At 43.2% G+C, this 25,096-nt stretch overlaps 1 protein-coding gene across 2 annotated transcripts in view; it reads left to right on the top strand.

Moving 5' to 3' along the window:
• Positions 1 to 25,096, top strand: part of PLEKHG7 (pleckstrin homology and RhoGEF domain containing G7) — a 45,224-nt gene that overhangs the window by 1,634 nt on the left and 18,494 nt on the right. Inside the window, exons 2-8 of one of the 2 annotated variants that reach the window (XM_070407590.1) lie at positions 5,144 to 5,271; positions 8,847 to 8,887; positions 13,209 to 13,304; positions 14,005 to 14,148; positions 16,126 to 16,221; positions 16,783 to 16,884; positions 19,961 to 20,074. In XM_070407590.1, coding sequence (XP_070263691.1) covers positions 5,144 to 5,271; positions 8,847 to 8,887; positions 13,209 to 13,304; positions 14,005 to 14,148; positions 16,126 to 16,221; positions 16,783 to 16,884; positions 19,961 to 20,074 — 721 coding nt within the window. Of the gene's footprint in view, positions 1 to 5,143; positions 5,272 to 8,846; positions 8,888 to 13,205; positions 13,305 to 14,004; positions 14,149 to 16,125; positions 16,222 to 16,782; positions 16,885 to 19,960; positions 20,075 to 25,096 lie in introns of both variants that reach the window. The other variant, XM_070407589.1, reaches the window with a different exon arrangement.

Below are 25,096 nucleotides of genomic sequence, written 5' to 3'. Positions count from 1 at the left end.
GTCTAAGCTGAAATTTAGAGATGAGTAAGAGTTTGCCAGGCAGACAAGGCAGAGATAGGCAGGCAGATGGGAACTACCTGAGCCAAGGCATGGAGGCGTGAAGTACAGGGTAAGTTTAAAGAACAGTGAGCAGTTAGCTATGACTGGAGTATACATTTGTGTCAGAAAATGACAGTGATGATGATGGGTGTATGCAGGTTTGTTATGGCTCAATTTACACAAAAAATGTTTATTGAGCTCTTAGTAAACAGAGATTTAGCTCAAAAGCTAGGAGCTTAGGATAAGAGAGGAGATAAGATATGATTCTGCAAAACTACCTTATAAAGTAAGATACTTTCCATGAGGGAAGATGACAGTAGAGGAGTATTTCATTCGTTGGTATTTATAAAAAATAAAATAAAAAACAACAATGGGTTGAGTATTAAATGAGCACCTGCTAACAGCAATGATAACAAGATGTTTTTGTTGCACTGAAGGAACTGGCAGTCTAGTGGAGTAGACATGTAAATAGAACATTACATCATAATATATTCAGTGTTCAACATAGCATTTATTAACACTGATCTAAGTGGTTTATATTAATTATCTTTATCCATCCTCACACAATAAGTAGGTATAATTATTAGCTACATTTCACAAATGGCAAAGTCAGGGCCAGAGAGGTTATTAACTTGCTCAATCAGGTTACTCGGTTTACGTTAAAATCCAGGCAATTGATTCCTCATTCTTTTTGTATTTTTTAATATATTTCCATTGATTTTAGATAGGAAAAGAAAGGGAAAGAGAGACAGAAACATCATTGTTGAGAGAGAATCATTGATTGGCTACCTCCTGCATGCCCCACACTGGGGATGGAGTCTGCAACCCAGGCATGTACCCTTGACTGGAATCAAACTCGGGATCCTTCAGTTCACAAGGCGATTCTTTATCCACTGAGCCAAGCTGGCTAGGGCTGACTTTTCATTCTTAACCATCACTCCAGAGAACTATAGAAGCATGAAAGAGAAACACATAAGCCAGCCTAGAGGCAGTGGGGGAAGACTAATCCTTCCACTCCACTGGTAGTTACGTTCTCCCTGCGGTCTCTAGGAAATGTAGAGATCACTTATAGAGTCATAGAAAGCTACCAAACTCATTATACTTACCAGATTGTGTAACTTCTAGAGTTAAATATCAAAAGAGTAAACTTTTCTCCCCAATATTCACCTAGGTTACATTTCTCATTCAGATTACTATAATTTTTCCAATCCTCTCTATCCCCATAAATACTAAATCTCATTGTATTTTCTAGGGTCTTTATCAAGGAAAGTATGAAGTTTACAGGAAAGCTTCTAATAGTTCTTTTCAGGGGATTTTTATCATGGGTTCCCAGCATTTTATATTATATAATACCTTTTGACTAGCACTGTGAAAATTCCTGGCTATATTTATATACTTCTAATTCATAATGTATGAGTTCCAATGTCCTTTATCCAGGATGATGAAACTAGAATGATATTTCTCACCTAAATTACTGTAAGTTTTCCTACTCCCACCAAATTCAGCCTTCTCCATCTTCATAACCACCATGGACATTGGGTTGGCAAATAACAAAAAAGAGAGAGTTGTAAAAAGTTGAGTTGGAACTTTAATGTTCTTATGAAACATCATCATAAGTAGGTAGCAAAAAAGCCTCAGAAGTGCAGAATGTCAAAAGGTGACCCTATTCTTGGAGAAGGAAGTCCAGGATGGGGAGCTTTGTATCAGTTAAGATAGTCTTTGTCTGCAAATGAAAGGCATTTCTCTTGTAATATAACCAAATCCCAGGCCAGGGCAGATGTCAGCAACCTTTCAAGATCTTTCTGTTTTTCTGTTCTGCTCTTATCTTTGCAAGATTACTGGTATACTTTCAAATATCAAACAATATTAAAAACAATAAGAAGGACAAAGGGTAGAAGGTAAAAAGAAGTTAGAGAGCTCTGACCACTTTGAAAAAGTTTCCCAGAATCTATACCCTGCAACTTCTGTTTAAATCTCATTGACCAGCCCTAGCCAGTTTGGCTCAGTGGATAGAGAGTTGGCCTGTGGATGGAAGAGTCCTGGGTTTGACTCCAGTCAAGGGCATGTACCTTGGTTGCAGGCTTCTCCCCAATGTGGGCCTTGGTCAGGGCACATGCAGGAGGCATCCAATCGATGTGTTTCCCTCACATCAATGTTTCTGTCTGTATTTCCCTCTCTCTTCCACTCTCTCTAAAATCAATGGAAAAATATCCTTGGGAGAGGATAAATAAATAAATAAATAAATAAATCTCATTGGCCAGATTTGGGTCACATGACCTCTGCTAGCTGCAAGGGAGTCAGAGCAAATCACTGTATTACCTCAGCACATGCCACTCCAAGCAAAGCAGGGTTTTGATAGTAAGAAAAATGAAGAGCACACACATTGGTTTGGCAGCTAGCAATGTCTGCAAAATTAACCTAAAGTTTTCCAATTAATAAAAGAGAGGAGGAGAGAGACAAGCAAAGAAAGGGCAGTTGAAAGAGATTTTAAAACCCTAGGGAATACAGCCGATTAAATAAAGCCAAGCCAATTTTATTTAAGTATTTCCCTTTTTAGTTACTTAGATAGTCGTGGCTCTAAATCTTATGGAAAAAATAGGGGTTGGGAAGATTTGGAGAGGGCAATGCATTCCCAGCTAAGGCACTGAAGTGTGAAACATTTTGTGTGGGTATTACAATCCATTCCCTGTTTCCAGAGAATAAGTTGCAAAGTAATGAATATCAGGGGCCATATTATAGAAGGCTTGTGTATATGCTTTAAGAAGGTATTTATCTGGTATAAAATGAAGAGCTACTGAAGTGTCTGAGGTCAGGAGGGACTAAGTCAGATTTGCATTTTGGATAACTCTTGTTAGTGACTGGGATTAGGATGGAATCAAGAAGATAAACCTAAAGGTGAAGAATTAAGTTAAGAGGCAACTGTATTAATATAGATGGATGCCCAACCAGCATGGCTCAGTGGTTGACCATCGACCTATGAACCAGAAGGTCACACTTCAATTCCTGATAGGGCACATGGCTGGGCTGAGGACTCAATCCCCAGTGTAGGTCATGCAGGAGGCAGCTGATCAATGATCCTCTCTCATCATTGATGTTTCTATCTCTCTCCCTCTCTCTTCCTCTGAAATCAATAAAAATATTTTTTAAAAAAAAATACAGATGGAAGATGCAGAGCCCTGATCTAGTGAGGATGCAGAGCAGTGTACAAATTTGAAAAATTACTTCTTTGGGCATCAGGAGAGACTTCTTGGAGGAAGCAGCCTTTTATGGCTAAAAATGAACTTTTATGCCTACAGCATTAATCTGCAGAGTCTGAGGCAGCCCTACTTCAAATAATTTTTAGGAGTTTATGGGACATATGCTATTCATTAATACAAATTCATAAACAACTTGTCCTGCTATTTATAAGTAAAATGATCTCTGGAAATGCTTTTGGCAAAAGGCTGAAAATTTGAAATAATTCTTAAAATCTAAAGTTAGGAAAAGTCTACATCAAGTTACTTGTATCCTCAAAATCAGTTGTTCTCCAACTCTGGTATCTAGGGATCTGGGAAAACTTCAGATTCAGAGGCCCACCGTCAGGCCTGCTGGGTCAGAATCCTGAGGATGGGACTGTGGATGGGTTTTATAATAAATTCCACAAAGTATTCTAATATCCACCAGACTTTGGTCAATAGCATAATAGGCCTGACAGGGCATAACCAGTACCCCAACATCAGACATATTGACCAGAAAGGAGGCATGAAATCCAAGAATGTACAATTATGAGGCAAAAGATGGAAGCACAGGAAGAAAGGCCATCACTCATGTGGAAGGTCAGAAGCATGGAGCTTGGCTACAAGGCTTGGAGAACTCGAGCAGCAGGCAGGTGGGAAAGTGGAAGCAGCAGAGGAGGGGCTGGGCTGGGGAGATTAATGGGGCTCCAAGCATGGGGATGGGTAATGGACCAAATCATAATATCCAAAGTATAACAGAATCAGATTCTCAACTTCCAAGGCAAATCCATACCTATGCTTTTGCTGGTAAATTGAGACAAATTTCCTCTGTAACTAAAGTAATCCATATTAAGCTATTTGTTGATTTAAAAAAGAGAATTTAAGGATTACATTGGTCAATAGGTAGAAAGAATTGTATCTCTCATCCCTCAAAATATAGCAAAGGATTATCTGAACAGCTCTGATGAGGAAGCTATGACAACCCCTATAATCCAATGCTATCAGGCAGGTTCCCATAGAGGCAGATCCTTAACCCCTTTTGCTACGTAGAGACCACTGAGCATATGGCTTTGGAGCTTCCCTGCACTGTGTCTGATATGGCAACCATTTATTTTGTGAATGTCTAACAGACAGGAGGTTTCATGCAATGGGGTCGAGAAAAGGAGAAGGTGAATAGGCCTCTCTTTTACGAAGCTTTACCAATCATAGTTCTCATTTTCTCCGGGAAAAATAAAAGTACTGGCTTGACATAACCAGCCTCGATCTCTAGGATGCTGGTGCCATCCTGCTCCCTCTGAGGCCCTGTGAATAATTTGCAAAGACTTGTGTGTGAGGGCTTTCCCTAGTGTTCTTCTGATTCAGAACATGCTGTATGTTTGTGCCGATATTTTTCTTTAATTCTCACCCAAGGATATGCTTTACTGATTTTAGAGACAGGGGAAGGGGGAGAGAGAAAGAGAGAGAGGGAGAGAGAGAGAGAGAACAGAAACATCCATCAGTTGCCTCCTGCATGTGTCCCAACAGGGGATCAGCCCACAACCTATGTATGTGCCCTGATTGGCAATCAAACTGCCCCCTTTTGGTGCACAGGATGTCACTCCAACCACCTGAACCACACCCCCCAGGGCTGTGCTGACAACTTTGAGAGAGCTGTTCTGCTTTGGATTAATCAGAATCATAAATGGTCAATAAAACTCAAAAAGGTGTGGAGGGTGTGTGTCATCATAGCCGTCCTGTGCCTGGAGCCTGGGGTAGCCTCCAACGCCTTCCTTAGAGAAAGCAGGCATTGCTCAGGCTCGGAGCAGTCACTCCCGAATGCCCGGAGCGGGCCCGGTGATGACCGGCCTGCGCGCAGCTGTAAGCTCTCTCCTTCTGTCTCTTGAGCGCAGGTTCCACGAGCGCAGACGGAGCTCAGTGGTGCTCAACTTGCCGGGACTTGAGGTGTTCCCTGGGGACCTTCTGGTGTCAGATGGAGCTGCCGATTACCTGTGCCACCCACTCCTGCTACTGAATTCAGGTCTCGTCATTCAGCATACTTATACCACATGCCTGCTATGGAGGATACTCTAATGAGCGGGAGGGAGGGGTTCAAAATACTTAATGACCAGTACCACAGGTGCACTGACAAGTTCAACAGATCTCTCACTGACTTAGGCATCAGCCATGAATTACTGGAACCAGCTGAACACCACTCTGCTACTGGCCACTCCACTTACAGAGATGTATGAGGTCCTCTTGTCAAGTAATTTGCCCAGGTCCAGGGACGGTCACCACCTTGGAGCTGAATGCTCTCTCCGGGCTGGTGGGCAGCTTCCATATCATCCTGTGATGCTAGGCACACAACTAATACCACACCCACACCCTTCCAACCAGGGTGGTACCCTGAGGAGGCAGAGGTCCTGGTAACAGCGAATTACTGTTAGAGGAGATTAGAGTAGGCAGCCTTAAGGGTAAATCTTCTGCATTTTGAACTCAATTGGGAAAGAAAAGAATAGCTCCTTTGAGAGCTGAAAGGAGTCTTAGGGATTACCCATCTTGGTGGCTGTTAAGCTGGTTTTGTTCTTAACAGAACCCTTTTTACATAAGAACCCTCACTTGGAAATAAAGCCTATAAAACAGATCCAGAGTTGCAATGTTTGAAAATGGGGTGGGTCCCAAAGCCTCACCTCCAAGGCACCCCCAGGAGCCCAGGGCATCCTGCAACTCGGAAACTGAGCTCATCCGCATTCACATATGTGCCAAGTGAGACCCAGAAAGGAGCCCTGACCTGACCCAGCTGAGGTGCCAGCTGGTTTGTGTAGAGCAGCGGTTCTCAACCTGTGGGTCGCGACCCCTTTGGGGGTCGAACGACCCTTTCACAGGGGTCGCCTAAGGCCATAGGAAAACACATATATAATTACGTATTGTTTTTGTGATTAGTCATTATGCTTTAATTATGTTCAATTTGTAACAATGAAAATACATCCTGCATATCAGATATTTACATTATGATTCATAACAGTAGCAAAATTACAGTTATGAAGTAGCAACGAAAATAATTTTATGGTTGGGGGGCACCACAACATGAGGAACTGTATTAAAGGGCCGCGGCATTAGGAAGGTTGAGAACCACTGGTGTAGAGGAATGGAGTCCAGGCTCCTGGCTGCTAGTCCTGCGTGCTCCCTGCCAGCCTGCATCAGCCACCTATTAGATGGAACCCAGAAGCCACCAGTAAATAAATCATGCCTGACATTTGTATACATCTTCACACTTTATAGCTCCCTCTCACATCTACCGTCTTGTAAGACACAGCCATCCAAATAAACGCCTGCTGTCTCCTGTGATACAACCACCCGAGTGCGCAAACCGAGAGGGATTAAGTGACCCACTCACGGACAGGCCCCTAGAAACTAGAGCTAGCGCTAAACACAGCGTAACCTTAACAGAGGTTAGTACTTGGTCCATGAGACTTTGCACATGCCCTAAGCTGGTGAGCAACGAAAGCAGTGTTTCCCGAAGGCGGGCCCCAGACCAGAAGCTTCACCATCACCTGGGAAATTGTCAGACACGTGGGCAGGGACCCTGCTCCAGACCTTCTGAATTAGAAATTCTGGGGGCAGAGCCAGCCCAGGTATCTGTTGTTGTTTTATTTTTTATTAAATTTATTGGGGTGACATTGGTCAACATGAACATATAGGTTTCAGGTGTGGGTTCTATGTTACAGGGTCTGTATATTGCACCATGTGCTCACTACCCAAAGTCAAATAGTTATTTGTGGGTTTGTTTGTTTGATATATTTTTTAATTGATTTCAGAGAGAAAGGGAGAGGGAGAGAGAGAAACATCAATGATGAGAGAGAATCATTGATGAGCTGCCTCCTGCACTCCCCTTACTAGGGGTTGAGTCCGAAACCTGGGCATGTGCCCTGACCAGGAATCAAACCGTGACCTCCTGGTTCACAGGTCGATGCTCAAACACTGAGCCACGCTAGCTGGACATTATTTTTTTTTCCAGCATAAAGCACTTTTATTGCAATAATAAAATTTGAAACTCATATGTAGTGCAGGGGAGTTGGGTGGGGGATAGACAGCCATAATTTCTCTTAACAAACACTACATATTTATTTTTTAACAAGCCCTCCAGATGATTCTGATGCCACCTAAAGTTTGAAAACTGCCATGCTAAGAAACAAGACGTAACTAGCACATGATGTTTCTAAAGGAACTAGTTGTTCTTTGTTGTGTGCCTAGCATCACAGCAGAAACCACATAGTAAAAGTTATGCAACGTTCTCCACCTTCTGCCTCCACGTCCTCTTCCCAAGGAGTTTAGAATAGAGCTCTTGTGTCCCCAAATCATGGTCTAATGCAGTGCTGCTCAAGCTTCGAGGTACATGTGAGTCACTGGTGAAATAGCTGAGTCAGCAAACCTTAGCGTTTAATACAGATAATAAATGATTGAGGATGCAGAAAAGACCCATTTACATCTTCTGAATATTTGTGATCCTTTTCCAAGGCCCTGAAATTACCCTCAAAGCTAGAAAAAACAGAGAGACATTTGTTAAAAACAGATACCCCAATTGCAGTTCAAATTGGACATAATTTACCACCAGGCATTTGAGAGATAAGAGTGGTAAAGCCGATTTGTCCCTAAAGGAGATTCCACCCAAGCTCTCCTTTTAAAATATTAATAAGGTGGTCAGAGTGAGCAAGATAATTGGTTGGACAGGTGTCTTCCAGGGTTCCAATAGGAAAAGCCCCTTGAGCACACCCTTTGTAGTAAATGCCGTTCCGTAATTGCCTCCATCTGATTGAAGTACTATGCAGAGCTCCCTGACAAATGGAACAGAGAGAGAGACAGACCTATAAGACATCTAGTTTGTTGTACTGAGTCATCAGAACACCTCACCTAATCCTAAGAGACGATGCCCAGCTTTTTCTTGGTAACATTACAAATTGATGCAAATAACATGAAAATCAGGAGTCCAAATCTCATCACTTTACTTCCTGATGATCATAAAAAAAAGTGTGTTATTGAACAATGATGTCCTTCTCAACTCAAAGCAGCTCCTCAGGACTACTTGGATGGTGGCTAATAGCAACAATAAACCCCAACATAGAGACCGGTGATGTGCTGGTGTTCCCCTATTTCAGGAGTCTGAGTTCAACCACACCTGGGATTGTCAGGTGATGTAGTCATCAAGACTCAAGTTAGGTCTGGGAGAGTTTCTGGTAGAACAGTGTAAAAAATGTCCTTTCAGCCCCAACGTTCTATGACTCTCCATCTTAAATATATTATTTAACATCTTTATGACATTTCATAGATTTTCCCCCTGAGTGATCAAGAAAAGGAGGCTGAAAAATAGTCTACTAAAGAAATAGGACAATATTACCTTCAGGTAGCAATGGAATACCAACTTTTAGGTTGCAATACCACTTCCTTCACTGTCTGCATAAATATTTATATTCATTCCGGGCATTCTCAAGGGAAGGAGGATTAGAGCAGGATGAATTCCATCAGACTCTTTGGAAAAGCAGGTCTTGTCAAGCACTGCAATGCTCTGTCACTAGCTACTCAAAGTTCTAATATGTTTTCTTTCATTTCACCCACCAGAATCCAAAAAGCCACGGTGGCCTTTCTCCAGGAGAGGAGCGGTGAGTGCTATGTGTTGTCGTTTTAATTAAGCCTCCTGTAGCTAAGAAAGTAAGAAGGGGCTGAAGAGCCCCTCTATCTTTGCACACGGCACATGAAGTTTAAATTATATCATCACATCTGTAGTAGTGGCTACGGAACATGCCAAATCAGGCCATTTTGCGCAGCACAACAGTGCTAATCGCCAGTGGTTAACGAGCTCTGCAAAAACACAAAGCAATCCTAATACTGAGATGCTTTCCAACTCTAAATATATAACTCAATGTGGCTTCGGAAGCAGCTCACTCAATAAAGTCAATTTGCACAGGGTATGTATGCCCCAGTTTGCAGTCAGTGCTGTGCTTATTGGGAACATTGAAAAATGAATGAGCTATTACAGAAACAGACTCCACAGGTACACTTCTATTTCTGGGAAAGCCAGTTGGATTAGTCCTGGTGTATGTGTTTTTTAATTCATTCTTGGTACCATCAATTATGAAAGAGTCATAAATCTACATCAGTGGTCCCTGAATCTTCACTGCCTACGTCGAGGGCTGGCCAGAGTGCAGACTTTCCTCCAGGCATGTTCGAGGTAGAGGGAAGGGGCATTCCTGACTACAACCTCGCTCCTCACTCCTGTTTTTGTAGGGCAGGGAAGGACTGATTCTGTTCTAACAACAGTACCCATTGCAATACCATCTTGAAGTACCGTAGCTAAATTCAAAGCTCTCTGAGGTTCCAATCCCAGCTGCTCCACTTACTATTCTGTGACCTTGGCCAAGTGAATCAATCTCCTTCAGCTTCAGGTGCCTCCCTATGAAAGCTGGATGGTGATCACGCCAGCCTCCAGGGTTGTGATGAGTAAATCAAATAATGCATGTGGGCTTATCCCAGAGCTGGGCAGGTCTTAAACACTCAATCAATATTGGCCATAATATTGGTAGTTTCATTTGTAATTGGGGGTTTAGAAAACTACTTGTTCTCATAAGCAAGAATATGACTGACTTTCACATTATTTTTCCAAGCATCAAACATCTGTATGAATGTCTCAGTCAACTCTGGAGCTGTAACAAAATACCACAGGCTGGGTGGCTTAAGCAACCATGATTATTTATCACAGTTCTGGAGACTGGGAAGCCCAAGATCAAGGGGCCAGCATGGTCAGAGGTTTGGGGGAGAACTCTCTTCGTAGCTTATAGGCAGTTGTCCTCTCACTGTGTCCTCACATAATGGAGATAGAGCTCCAGTGCCTCCTCACTAACTTCATGAATGGGGTTAGTGTCGTTACAAGCCCTCATGACCTCGTCCACACCGAGTTACTTCCCAAAGGTCCTATCTCCAAATACCATCACATTGGGGGATTAGGGCTTTCACAGATGACTTGAGGGGAGGGACAGAAACAACCAGCCATAGGGACAGTCTCAACATTATGAGCTAGTAAAGTTTTACCCCATTGTCACTAGAGCTGCTTCTCCTGTTCATTCCCATTGTGCACCTCTTTAGGGACCTGATTTGACTGTTTTCCTGGCAGGTATGAGGCAGGGCCTATGGTACAAGCTTTTCTGGCCTCCTTCTCATTTAAATGGAGGCAGGGCCAGCTACCGGTCAGGTCTGGGGTCTCGGGAGAAGGGAATCTCCCACAAGCTCTCCTGAAGCCAGGAAGGAAGGTGCCCACCTTCCTCCATGGAGAGAGTGCTCTAAGGGCTGCCTGGGAGGTAGGATGTGCTCCCAGAAGGGAGGGCGTACCTGAGGAAGGGATGCTCTTACAAGTTGTAACCAATGTCTTTTTCTCCATAAAGAAGTGATTTGTTGGGTGGCTGTATGTGTCAAGCACTGGGCTAGATTTCTAGGATGTTGAGGGGCCCATTATCAGCTCCTCATTAGGAAAGTCAGACTGCCGTGTACATTGAGGGGGAAAGTGTGATAATGGCGTGCACAATGTTGGAGGTAGGTAGGCAGTGGTGGAGATACACAGAATAATTAGGGGGATGATAAAATGTTTCAGCAAATGTTCTCACTAATGAAGGGAAATTCATATCTCAAAGGCTCACTTTCATAAGGACCTATATCTGGTCTCCTTTAAATTAATATTTCTACTTGCTCCTTCATTCTTTTAGTCTTATTTATCATGTATTCATAGCTATATAAATGCTAATCCACATAAATATAATAAACACACTGCTACATTATAATGTATTTTCTTAATATATTACACATTTTCTCTTTTCTTACCTTCCTTTCTTCTCTCCTTCTTTTCAAATGAATATTAGTAATAAAAGCAAACACAGATATGTTTACGTTATCAGGCACCATTACCGTTTATGTGTGTTCCTATTTATGTATGTCATAGTTTATATATGTCAACTCATTAATTCTCACAACAGCCCAACAAGGCAGGTGACATTATTATCCCCATTTTGCAAATGGAGAAACCGAGGTTCAGAGAGGTTGAAGAGCTTGCCTGGGGTCACACAGCTTACAAGCAGCACAGTGGGGATTGGTCCCCAGGAGTCCCAGGCCCTCCGGCTCTGAGTCTGTTTCAGCCCCAACATTGAATTGTCTGCAAATGTGTGGCTCCATAACCAGACCTGGACACTCCTGCCTCCTCTCTCTCATCAGAGCTCTCATGGATCTTGCCTGTTCTCACAGATTCAATGCCATCTCTTTGTCAACCACTGAAATGTGTATATTCACGCTCAAATATCACATATATTTATTTTGCTCCAGGTCCACATCCTTGGCTCCTACTGCAAATTTTCATTCTAGCCAGCTCTTAGTTATTAACTTTGGGACTCTAGAATTTGGGACCCTTGGTTCTTTCTCTTCATATTCTGTATCCTCTCAAATGCCCTTCAGACTCTTCTCATGACCTCTCCTTGCCAACGCCACCAGATGTCTGCTACTCTACAGAGCTAATGTGGCCTCTGGGAGGACTGTCCCCTCCCTTCTCACTGGTATCCACCAAGCATTTGGTCAGGAGGCTGGTCGGATCCATGGAAAGCCACAGCGAGTGCCCTCACGAGAGGCTGGTGCCCACCTTCCCACAGCTCTGATGCTGCTCCCATTGTCTCAGCCTCTTTCTTTCCCAACAGGCAGCTGCTTTTTTATTTCCACAACATGCAGTCGCTATGGTTTCAGACATCACCAAAAGGCATATGTCCCAGTTGCTGTAGGCGGTCCCCAACCCGCTCCAAGATTTCTTTGCTACTGTTGAAACTAATGTGGAAAAAAAAACCTAATAGATTTTCTCTTTCAGCACCATAACCCTACCAGAGAAACCAGCCACAGCCGGTCAGCACGTTCTGAAACTACAGGGTCTCCTTTCAGACACACAGGGAGCTGCCTAACAGATAACCCCTGTGTTCTCCTGCTCATTAACATAAAGCATCATGACCTGGAGACAATAGAACAAGTTTAAAAATTATTTGTGATAAACATTCATTTCAAATGCAGCCAACTTTCCTTTAGGAAGCCTTGCACTTCTTTTGAAAGCTTCTCCCTGTTATGGGCCTTAAAATGAATTTTTTTAAGTGGATAACTTATGATCTTGCAACAGAGTAGTGAACAAGTCAAAAAAAAAGTCACAATCTATTAAGTTTACAAAGCAAGTTATGAAAGGATGTCCAAATATGATACCATTAAAAATTAATCATAATTACAATCAGAAAAAGGTTTTCAGTGGTTATCTGGGGGTGAAGATTATAGGTAACTTAGATTTTCTTTGTGTTTTTCTTTATTTCTCAAATTATTACCTTTGTAATCAGATTTTTTAAAACTAATATTTTTAAAAAATAAAAACAATAACAAATAAGTGGGTTGTTTCATCCTAAAGAGACTAGTTTCTAGCATATCCTAATATTCTTTAGCAGAGAATTATCGTGTTGGGCAGTTCCTTCAACACTCTGGGCTTTGCCCAGTCATCTGCTAACTGAGGGGTGAACTAAAGCCTCCGAGTAACCTTCTGATGCTAAAGTCCCATAATCCTGGGTTTGGAAAAGTTAGAACTGTGGAAAACATTACATCACCCCACAGGGTGGGTGTGAGACCCGGAGTTCATCTATTTACTATATAACTATTCCAAGCATTGGATTATTTTTTTATTAGTAAAATGAAAGGTTTGGATCAGACATCCTCACCAGCCTCTGTCCTCCAGATGGGACATTCCGTAGTCCTGTGAGTCAGACTATGGCTGGGAAATGGCTTTGCAACTGATAGTGGCTTATAGACAAAAGGTACAGTCTCTTCTCGTGCATGTTAGAGAATGAACGTATGGAAGATGCTACCGAAGTCATGTCGTTGAAGAATTCCTGTTTGAAAATCCTGTTTCTAACCATCCTTAAGCAGGGCAAAGACAAGCACAAGCACATATCTGATCTGGAACAGCGCCTCTCCTCTGTGAAGATTACAGACTTCGGGGGCTACGAATTCGACAGCCTTAAGGTATCTCACAAGCTGCTTCCTGAGCGACATGGCTTTTTCCCTTGGTTTAGTCACTATTTTGTTGTCTTTGTTCCTATAACAATGAAGTGCAGGAGAGGAGCCCAGGGCTGGGCTGAATTGGGTCTGCTCTCTCTAATGCCCACGGAAACCTCAGGAAGGTCATTTCATCTTAACAAAAACCGTGGATGCCAGAGGCCTGTCCACATGTTCACAGTGGTTACTCATTCGCCTCAGGGCCTCAATTTCCTCGTTTAAAAAATAGCTTGCTGTTGAGCTGACCATTTCTAAAGGTCGTTATAAACTTTAAAATTCTCATTTCATGTAGTTAATTTCAATAAGCTTTAGCAGGGAAGCCTGGACCAGACCTCCCAGTTATGAGTTTGGGGCTCTTTGAGGTGTTCTTTTGCAATAAACTGAAAAGGGCTCATGAAATTCTCAAGCATAATGCAAAACAACATCAGTGTGAATTCCTTCTTATTGAAGCTAAAAATAACATATGTCATGCATCCCAAAGCCACACAGCGACAACTGTGGTTTGGGCAGCTGGAGGAGCCACTGCCGACAGGCATGCCGGGGCCTGCGCAGGAAACCAGGGTTTCGGGCATGCGTGCGTGTTCTTGCCGTACTTAGCGCAGCTCAGAGCTAATGGAGAACAGGTCAAGGTGGAAATGTTTTGTTCCTTCTTTCCTCCCATGCGCAGGGTAAGACCTGGAATGAAGTCATGGCAACACATCGGAAACTTCCTACTGATCAAGTAGACTTGAGAAAGCAGCAAGAGGCCGTGTGGGAACTTTTCGCGAGCGAATGCACTTATTTCTTGGACCATTTATTAGTTCTTAGGATGGTAATGCTGGGCTCGCTTTTTGTAATAGATGGAAAATATTATTTTGATTTGGGGGGAATTTGTTTTCCTCTTCTACCTGGAAAACAGGAAGTTGGTGGTGGAGATCCCCTCTTTTAGGAGATCTTAAAAAAAAATGTGTCTACTGTTTATCTACTACTTGGTTGTCTCTTCATTCTTTTCTTGAACATAGTCTGCCAGGATTGGAGGAGGTCTTCTGAGTAAACTAGTCCAGCTCCCCATCTGATGTCTGAATCGCCTCTACCTATTTTCACCATGTGCTTACACTTGCTTACACGCCTCTCCAGTCAGGGAGCGCAGATCCACCTGCAGGCATGCTCACCCCCTCACTCCCCTCCCACCTGGCACCGCTGGTCAGCTTCCACTTTCCGAGAGCTTGCTCCCCGTAAGCAGTGCTGGGAGCATTGTTTTATCAGTTTTATCAGTTGCAGGGCCACCATCACAGATTCCCAGGCAGCCACCAACATGTAACGCAGTGGGGCTGCATGACATGTTATATTCGTAATGTCTACCAGGTAAATGGTGTCCCCGAGGGAGTGCCGTGCTGCAGCCAGATCTGGTGAGGTTCTGAGCAAAGAATCCTCATAGAAGAACCACAGGGCAAGGATGACAAGGGAGCCATTGCCTTCCAAGATCACGGGGAGGAAGAGCCATAGTGCTCCCAGCTTGACTCCGCCCATAAATACTGATGAATCCTGCCTACTATCTTGCACAGGAAAAAGCACTGTGTGAAGAGCACTTAGGGAGAACTAAGTGCAAGTCCTGGATCTGTTTCTGACTTGTCATGTGATGCTAGAAAAGTCCAGTCCTCCATTTCCTAACCCAGAGGTTGGCAAACACTCCCAGTGAAGGTCCCGATAGTAAATATGAGGTGGAGCAAACGTAGTTTACAGTTGTTCGTATGGAAAATAATACAATAGTTAATAATAATAATACAAGAACAAACCCTGTGTTTCGCATACTCACAACTGTAAACCTGCTGTTGCCTCACCCTGTATGTTGGGCTTTGCAGACTCTGAGGTCTTTATTACAACTCCTCAGCTCTTCCTTTGCAGTTCCGAGGAAGCTACGGGTAATTTATAAAGGAATGTGATAGCTGTGCTGTAATCAACATTATTTATGGAAGCAGGTAGCAGGCCTGATCTACCCCGCAGGCTGTCATTTGACAATCCCTTTCCTAAGCTCTAAAAGAAGAATGGCAATACCATCTCTGGCTGTCTCATGGCATCTCAGCATTGTGATCATCAGATTAGTTTTCTTTGAAATCTACCAAGTGACATACAAATGTCAGTCATTATTTTCTGCGAAGCATTCTTCTGTCAATAAGTTGATCTTTGTTTAGTTTATAGACGCAGGGAAGATTATCTGTGAGGATTGTAGTTCTTCCTTGACTTGCTGTAGAGTAGCCTCCTGCTGGATGAAAGCATCAAGTCAAGAAACAATAGCACAGAGGCTCCCTGAATGCTTTCAGTCATAGTTAATGCCTTTATCCAAATGCAAGCATCCTACCAGCTACAGATATTGACTCATTGGTTCTCTTTTTTTCATTTCCTGCAAGTAAAAGGCATTTGGATCTCTTGCAGAGGAAGGTATAAATAAGAATCCAGCATGGAAGTTGTTTGGGGCTCACATTAGTGCTCTTGATAAGAAGAGAACCGGTGAGATTTCTTGACTCCGGGAGGCAGAGAAAGCCCATTAGAACAGATGATGTTCCACAGGAATGTTGTCACGGCACATATCAGCAACAACACCGTCATGCAGAAGAGCACAGTTCCCACATGTTCCATGGAGCTTAAATGTCACCATTGGTATTTAGGAAAATTCTGAAACCTCAAAAATACTGATTTCTAAACTGTTTTGTAAAGTTGTAGTCAGGAGGTTTATGTTCAATGCTCTTGGAAAGGGCAAGTTTCAAAACTGAAAAACAGAAAGTAATCTGCATTTCTTCTTTTTTTAAAGATCTTCATGAATACACTAAAATATCTACAAACACATGAATATCTCCTGGATGTGGATTCATGGCGCCTTTTTGCAAACCTGGAGGAGTTAAGTCAGGTGAGCCAAAGTAGAACGACACTGGGAGACATGTTTTGAAATTCACCAGAGGGGTCATGAAAATGCATGTTTGTTCTATTCTTGTGGCTTGTATTCCACGCTGCAATACAGAATGTGGTTCATTCCCCCATATAATATCATGGTCAGGAGGTCAGGTTAATAAGAAGGAAATCTAAACATTCATTGATATCTTGCCAATAGATCACATATATCAGCCTTCAGTAGCATTTTTCATTTTAACTTGGCTGTTTAAGAAAGTAAACATATTCTCAAGATCTCCTTAACCTTCATAAATGTTTGTTCTCAAATAAATGTCCTTTTCTCATATATTATAAGTCAATAACATCTTTCCTCCAAAAGGAAGAGAGATTCCAAAAAGAATTTATTTACATAAAAAAAACTTATAAGAAAATATATATTGAAAAGGAAAATAAATCTGAATTTTGCCAGGAGGTAAATTGTAATGAGAAACAGCTGTAGAATGATATTTGAAGTTCATCAAATATTTATTCCTTCCTTTGGGTGTGTGCCTACTCTTGTTTCCTTTCTCTCTGGCTCTAGACAAGCTATGGTTTTGTGAGCAGTCTTTTTGCCATCATCAAGGACTACTTCGATGCCTCTGAGACTTCACCACCCATGGATTTCATTTCCGTGCTCGCAAAGGTAAAATCCTTTCGGGAGACCTCAGACTCATGCAATAAATTCACCCTCTCTCAGGATAGCTGTTCATATCTACTTGACTTTTTGTTTTTGTTGTTCCTACAAAGGAACCATCCTTTTCTCTCTGCCAACAGACATTTTCAAAAATAACTTGCAAACTCTGTTTTCCCATTGTCACCTCTGCGGGGTGGGTTTTATTAACACAGAAATGCGCACACATGGAAAAGCCATTTCCAAGTCTGTCTTTTAAATGACTTCAATTTAAAGCAATATTCATGGCAATGGTTTGTGTAGGCCAATTACATGGTTCAGTTGTTCTTCTAACAAAAGTGTCAGCCTTTCAGACAAAAATAAATAAATAAATAAATAGCCCTTCAAACCTAACAGCACCCTTAATAGTACCTCTGGTTTGAAAGAAGAGGAAAACCTGTAGCCCTGGTTTGTTAAATGCTATTTATTTCTTGAGTAGATATTTGAGCCTCCTCCCTACTTTTTTTTTTACTTTGAGCTTTTTAGTCCAGTTTCTATCTATTCACATTTAGCAAGATTTGACTTCATACAATCCACTCTAAAAAGCTGGATTGAGATTTATTGAGCATTTACTAAAGGCTATGTGTGGGGCCAAGACCTTGTGCAAAAAATGTGCAAAACCAGGCACACTCTTGCTCATTTTCAATCTAGTGGGGGAGAGCTTAATTCAAGCAGTACAGTAATAATTATATAATCAAATGGAGGTCAATGCTGAGGCAAACAGGAGCATAGATATTACCAAGGAAAGCTTCCTGGCTATGGCAGTGGGTGGGGAGGTTACAGACAGGAAATTCTTTCTGGGGCAGAGATGTTTGAGGTGAGACATTCGGGAGGAGGAGTATGTTAACAAGGCAAAAACACATAGAAAACTAGGTATAAAGTAAGGAGATCCTCATGTGAACTTTGAAAAGAGATTTGAATAAGAAAAACTTTGGAAAACAAGAGGAAGAATGTAAAGTGTTGGGAAGTAGCTAAAGTCTTAGGTTCCCTCAATTTGTTTAGATTCGGAAAATTTTTAAATTTAATGTTAAGTAAATAGTCTGGAGAAATGCCAACTTCTCATTAAAACATGTAAGCTGTCTTAGTCTGCTCAGGCAAAAACAAAATATTACAGACTGGGTGGTTTATAAACAACACATTTATTTTACACTATTTGGAGGGGGGCAGTCTGAGGTTAGATGAGGATTCCCTTCCAGTCACAGACTTCTCATTGCATCCTACATGGCGGCGGAAGGGGCTAGGGAGGCTTCAGGAGACTCTATAAGGACATTAATCTGACTCATGAAGGCTACCCTTTGTGAATTAATCATCTCCTGAAGGCCCCATTCCTAATACCATCACTTTGGGGGTTAGGATTAACATATTAATTAGACAGGGACACAAACATCCCACCATAGTGTATGTGCTCTTCTAGCCTCCTAAGCATGGGATGTTAATATACGCTTTATTAAATGTCCATTACTCAGCCCACATATGAATGCTTCCTGTTCCAGGTGTGCAAAGATGGGTTACACAAGTGTTTCCTTAATTGAAAAGGTGCTTTACCAGTCAGGTTGGATGTGGTTGTATCAGAGTAACCATCCCCAAATCTCAATAGCTTGGTTCCTCTCTCCCTGTGCCTACTTGTACCTTGTCACTGTCCTCTCCCTGGGACCCATGCTGAGGGAGCAGCACTGGAACGTTACCGGTCTGGGGAGACTGGGGCAGAGCACTCAGACTCTTCAAGTTCTGCCAGAAGCAACACATGGCAGGTCTGTTCACACTTTGTCAGCCAAGTTCAGTCACATGGCCGCGCTCACCTTCAGCAGAGGGCGTACCCAGCGTCCTCCCCAGGAAGGGAAAGCAGATGACCAGTAAGAGGCTCACCAGGTGGGAGATTGGAGCATTTTGTTATTCACACATGACTCATGTGAGCAAGTCCCTGAAAAGGAAACCGAGGCTTGAGCGGTTAGATCATTTGGCCACGGTCACATAGCTGATAAATTGTAGAACCGGGCCTCTAAGCCTGACCACATAGGATCTTAACCATTGCCTCCTAGTAATAAAATTTCTCAAGCATCTCAGTGCCCTTTCTCTCCAAGCTACCAACCCCCTCCACCTCCAAAAATAAATTTACATCATCCTTCAAATAACTTCCTGCTGGAGCCAAAACATGACATTTTTTCCCCACAGTGTCTTCTCCTCTGTCTCACAACAAAATATTTTTCTCGGTTTTCGTTATCTCTGCCTTTATTGCTGCCACTTCCTTTAGTGACTTTTTAGGCTGGGTCTGTTTTCTCGACTAAATGTAGTGATAACATTGCCAACAAGTGTGTCTTCCTTGTCTTGTTCTACCACATGTGACACTATTAGACATTTCTCAGTGGGACCCATTACTCATTACATCAATCAATAAATCAAGGAGTATGCGGGCTTAGCAACATGGTAGACACTGGGACTCCGAGGAGAGTGTGTGCCAGTTAAGCTTTGGTGAAGAGAAAAGAGTAACTCACTCCCGAGAAAGACACGTAACTGAGATGGGGCACCTTGTGTGGGGTGCTCTGTTTGACCATTACATAAATCTATCCATACACTTAGGAGAGGCCCTCGGATTTGACTCTACAGTTTTAGAAGCCAGTGGGAGAATTACATGAATGGACATTTTTGAGGAAAAGTTGGTGAAAATTAAATGTTGTTACTTACTACCAACACAAGCCTAACATCAACCAAAATAAGCCCTGAAGTCAAAGGCAGTATTTGTTACCAGGTGCCATGCAGGGAGTGTAGACCTCAACAAAGCATAAACAGAAGCAAAAGGTAAATTAAATCAAGACACCCGAACTAGAATTTTAAGTAGGAAGGGGCGGGGGTGATTTATTGAGGAGTTACCTGTGTCTTATGGGAATACTATTTTTAAAGAATGTTTATTGTGAAGATAACCTGTTCCTAGTCACACGGTCACACTCCTGCTTGACAATGCTGACTCCTCCCCCTTTCCCCCTGCCGGTCAGTGATGACCATGAAGAGAAAGAGGCCTCCTGCCTGTGCCCTCCCTGCTCTTCTCTTGCAGCATTTCCGAGGGAGTCTCTGTCAGAGCCACCAGACCTACTGCCTGAACTACTCCGCCGCTGTCTTTTACCTCGAGAGCCTGAAGCAGAGAGAGGACTTTGGAATTTACTTAAAAGTAAAGTACCATCTTCTTTTCTTTTATAATTTTCCTGAGACTCTTTGTGGTACAATAGGTACTAGGAGTTATACCCAAAATAAGTGAGAAAGAACAATAAATGATCAACAAAACACTTGAACTACAAATATGCTTTCCTCATCAACACACACCTTCCACTGCACACTGAGGAATTCTAAGTGGTGCACATCTGGAAACATTGTATCATCTCACGTCCCTCCTAAATTTTTGGCAGGGGCTTACTTACCAATGTTTTATTTATTCATTGGCGTGTTTGTGAACGAAGTCGGTACACTGTAAGGAGAAAGCTACAATGAGAAGAGGCTTTGTGACTAGAAGTTGGGCTCTTGTAGGATTTGGTCCCAGCGAGATGCTGTTGCACACAAGCTTGGAGAAGCATTTACATCGTATTCTGTGCGAAGGGCGCCCCCTGGAGTACTTCATAGGGCACAATGTAGATGTTGCCCCTGAAATTGTACAGCATGGTGGCTATGGGCTCCAAAGCATCAGAGCAAAGAGTTTCTGCTAAGGACAGTCAGCATTTGCTAATAAGTCGACACGGAAAGAATGGTCCTTGACTTCACCAGTTCCTTTGACCCCTCTTTTGACATTTCTTTAGTATGAACTGCACCTTTCCAGTATTACGCCAGAGCCCTTTTTATGATCCAGAGAAAATAGTCCAAGCCTTTTCGGAAAACTAGCTCTCCTGGCAGTTGCAAAAGCCCCCGGCAGAGCACCCCCTCAGAGGCCGGGGAGGAAGGGCTGCCCGGGTTCCAGGACTTACCTGTCGCCCGACTATGCCAGGAGGCCTGGGTGCAGCGAGGCTGAGAAAGGAGGATAGTCTTGGGGGAGAGACTCAGCCTTATTTTTTTGTAGCTTCAACCATTCATTCGGTGTTTTCTTGGCTACTCAATAAGAACGGAGAGCTCATTAGCTTTCCAGATGTATGAATAATCCTGTTACAGAAGTTTTCCCCGGAAGCGGATGATTAGACTCCCAGCCTGGCCCCCAAACTGGGGAGAAGCCAGTCCCATGTCTCTCTCTTCCAAGCCAGGCCAGAGGTTACTTTAAGGAGGCGCAGCCACCATTTCCCAGTAACTGTGGAAAATACCATACCAATTGTGACATAGAAAGGTGGTTTACATCTTTATATGAAATATGCACGGCATCCAAAGATAACATACAATTATAACGCATAACGCTTTACCGGCATCTTTAGCTTCTCAAACATCTCTTTTAATCCTTGGCACAAAACTTGGAAGTTGATTACATTGTCCCCAGGTGTCCCTGAGGCTCAGAGAGGTTGTATGGTTTTTGCAAGGTCATGTGGCTGATAGGTGGCAAAAATAAAGGTTTTTAGGCAAAAAAAAAAAAAAAATGCTCCTTCCACCAAAATTACTTATAGCTCCTCAGGGCTATTTCTCATCACCTGGCAACTGTGAGCATCATGGAACAGGTGAAGGATCAGGAAGAGGCTGTAAGGAATTGAAGGTGAACCTGCCTTCCACAGCCACATAGCACAGAACAAAAGCATCATCACAGAGAGTCAGTAATAACTTGACTATAGCCTAGTAAATATAATGCTTATAATATAATAATTGCAATATACAGTAAATAATAATAAAGGGGGCTGGTTCTCAAGCCCTTGCTTGGACCAGCCACTGCTGGTCATCATGATCTCTTTGTCTATACCAGGAGCGGGGAACCTTTTCTCTGCCAAGGGCCATTTAGATATTTATAACATCATTTGTGGGCCATCCACAATTATCAACTAAAAATTATGTTGCGATGAAAAAGCTCCTAGATTTATTGAACTTTGAGTCCTGCCTGTGGTTGCCTCGGCAGGGCCAGAGCAAATGATACAGCCCGTGGTCCGGACGATCCCCACCCCAGTGTACACAATAACCCTGTGGAATGTGATAGTAACCCCATTACTCAAGGGCTTAGACAAATTAGGCAACTCCCTGAAACATATGGTTGTTCGGGGCAGAGACAGGATTTGATTCAGACGTGTCTGAAGCTGACCTTCATTCCCTACTATGCACTGATGTAAACAATGTCCATGGAAAACCTAAGCCTGTGTTGTGTCATGGGCTGCCTGGAATGGGGACATGCACTGGGATGAATTCAGCCTCCCTGCCATGTGGGGCTGGCTTTATGAAAGCCTGTACAGTATGTTGGTGCACATTGATGGGAGTAGAATTCTCCCTTCTCTGTCAGAAATAATTAAAATGATGCAGAGAAAGAGATTGGAACTTTGTACCAGGGCTCTTCATGGAGTTCTGTTAACAACCGCTAAGAACTCCTTGGACTGAGTGTTCGGAATGTGCCAGCCACTGTTTGGGCCACTTTGTATGGATTCTCAATAAAACCTCTCACCACCTGCTGAGGTAGTTATCCTTGTTACCCACATTCACAGATGAGATTTATAGAGTTTAAGTAAATTACCCAAAATTCTAAGAATGGCTGCCCCAGCACAATATTGCATTTCACCAGGACAGATTTATGAGGAGAATGAATTTATAAGTGTCCCCATGTGTCCCTGAGACTCAGAGAGGTAATATGGTCCAACTCAACAGGCCCCTGAATTCCTTTCACTGTTACCTTAAACATATTGGATATTTATTATAAAGCAAAAGTATCCTTCATTGATCTAGGCCTATCCATAAAAAGCCTTTTATGTCCAATCTCTCTTGACAGAGATGTTCTTTTTTTTCCCCTAATGGGTCTGAAAATTAAAGCCAATAGATGAAAGAAAAATTTATACCTACTTTTAGAACTATCAAATATATTTTTCTCTCTTCTGAGGCTTCTGAAACACTAAAAGCTTCTAAAATTCCTGCCTGGATCTTCGTCTCAATTATTTACCACTGGTGCTTCTTGCCGGGTTGGTGTCTGGGGTAAATTGGGTGTTTTCACATGTACTCAGGATGCTGGCAGCCAGAGCTGTTTTCAACGGCGTGGAAATTTGGGGCAGTGGCCCTGGGCTATGTTTGAGGAAATACCTAACTGCTTCTGAGAAATCAGTTACTGGAGCTCCCAGACACCAGAGCTAGAATGCTGCTGCCAGTGAGACAGGATGGAAACCAGCCACTGAGACCACAGGCTAAGGCCTCTCCACACCCCTTCTTTCCACCCATTACTGCCGCGGGCCTTTCCACATCTGCAGTTCCTGCTTCCGTCTCCATCTCTCCCAACATCAGGGAGAAAGAATCCCAGCCATTGTGAGCCAGGTGAGAACGTGGAGGTAACCTAGTTCCTTCCGCCAAGAGGAAGCTGACGTACAGAGAAGGGGAGGTGGTCCCTCAGGAAGCCTTGAGGCCTGGCTTCATGAGCTCCACCCACCCTCCAGCCTCCAGCCTGTGCTCACTTTCCTGGCCTGCCTTCTGCACGTAGGGGATGGAGAAGATCATGTCCAGCAGAATTCCCGTGAGGAGGAATCCTGGATGTTCTCAAAAGAAATACTTTGATGAAGTTCCTGGTGGGAGAGGGTGAAACCCCCAAGGACATGTTCAAGCTATGAAAGACAAGGGCAAATTGCTAAGCATGAGGGTAGGGGGAGAGGGTAGTTGGAGAGGGGAAGACAGAAGAAGAGCAGCTCTCTCCTTCCAAAGAAGAAAACGGCACCATCAAAATGCAGTGGGGGTGATGTCCTGGGCTGTGTATTTGACCCCTCCCCACAACCCAAACTCTTCAGTACATATGTTCACTCATAAAACGTTTGGCATGAGTGGCGTTACAGTGGAAACCAGCATAGGACACCAACCAGGAGGCTATGTTTGGCATCAGTGGGCACATGCTGTTCAGGGAAGAGAGTGTGTGTGCCAGCAGGGGCCAGAGGAAGCCATTCTAATCGCAATCATTCCATAAATTTGTAAATATCTAGAGAGAGTTTTGGACTTGGTGGGGGGTTGAGCCAATTGCACCTAGATCTCTAAAACGCAAGGGCAGACACCTGGGCACAAAGATGTAGGAAGCTATGTTTGGGGAAGCAGAGGGAGCCTTCCACAGTGTATGCCTAAAGCTGGCCTTCAGGATCTGAGTCACAAGACAAAGGAGGTAACCTGGGCCTGGCCGGAGCCCGACCTGCAGAGAAAGCTGAGAGCCTCGTGCCAGGGCAGGGCTCCCTCAGAGCTGAACTCAGGTGTGAGTGTGTAAGGGAGACAATAGAAGAGGAAGAACAAGCATCACCTAGTAATACCTTTTGGTGGACCTATGTGCACAGTAGCCAGAGACCAGACTCTATGAGTCATGTGTCATCTGCACAAAAGCCAGGCTGCTCAGGTTCAAGACAGCAGCACATTCAAATAAACAGCCCAGCAGATGAAACAAATCTGTGAGCCATTCTCATGATTACTTGCGTTTGTCAAATGTCATGTATACAGTGGTTCTCAACCTTCTGGCCCTTTAAATACAGTTCCTCATGTTGTGACCCCCAACCATAAAATTATTTTCGTTGCTACTTCATAACTGTAATGTTGCTACTGTTATGAATTGTAATGTAAATATCTGATATGCAGGATGGTCTTAGGCGACCCCTGTGGAAGGGTCGTTCAACCGCCAAAGGGGTCGCGACCCACAGGTTGAGAACCGCTGCATTTATAGAAATCGAATGTGTAGACCACAGCAGTACTTACCAGAGTTCCTTTCCCTGTTTCCCGGTGCTTTGCACACCCTGCAGCTGCCTCTTAGTCAGACTCTTTCGCTACTGAAAATGGTTTGTGTCTTTATCCCTTCCCTCTCCCTCTCTCCTCTGTAGCATGTAGCTCAATTTAGCCTCTTCAACTTCTATTCATTTTCTCATATCACCCTCATTCCCTCCAAGAAAGGAGAGTCAGGGAACTGATCCAACAAGCAAACATCCTTCCTTTTCCCTCCATCTGTTGATTCTCAGTTCTCCTAATTGTGCCTCACAGTGAGGCATAGAACTGGAAAAAACAGAAATCTCCTGCGAGGGCCAGAGAGAAGGAGAAGCCAGTGGGACAGCCGAACTCTTGGGTGAGAAGGGCAAATGAGACTGGA

The sequence above is a fragment of the Myotis yumanensis genome, unplaced genomic scaffold (genome assembly GCF_028538775.1).
Source record: "Myotis yumanensis isolate MYYU_CA2020_CCGP unplaced genomic scaffold, mMyoYum1.0.hap1 SCAF_3, whole genome shotgun sequence".
NCBI classification, from domain to species: domain Eukaryota; kingdom Metazoa; phylum Chordata; class Mammalia; order Chiroptera; family Vespertilionidae; genus Myotis; species Myotis yumanensis.
Note: the sequence above shows the minus strand (reverse complement) of the source record. Positions and strands in the feature narration are given on the sequence as shown.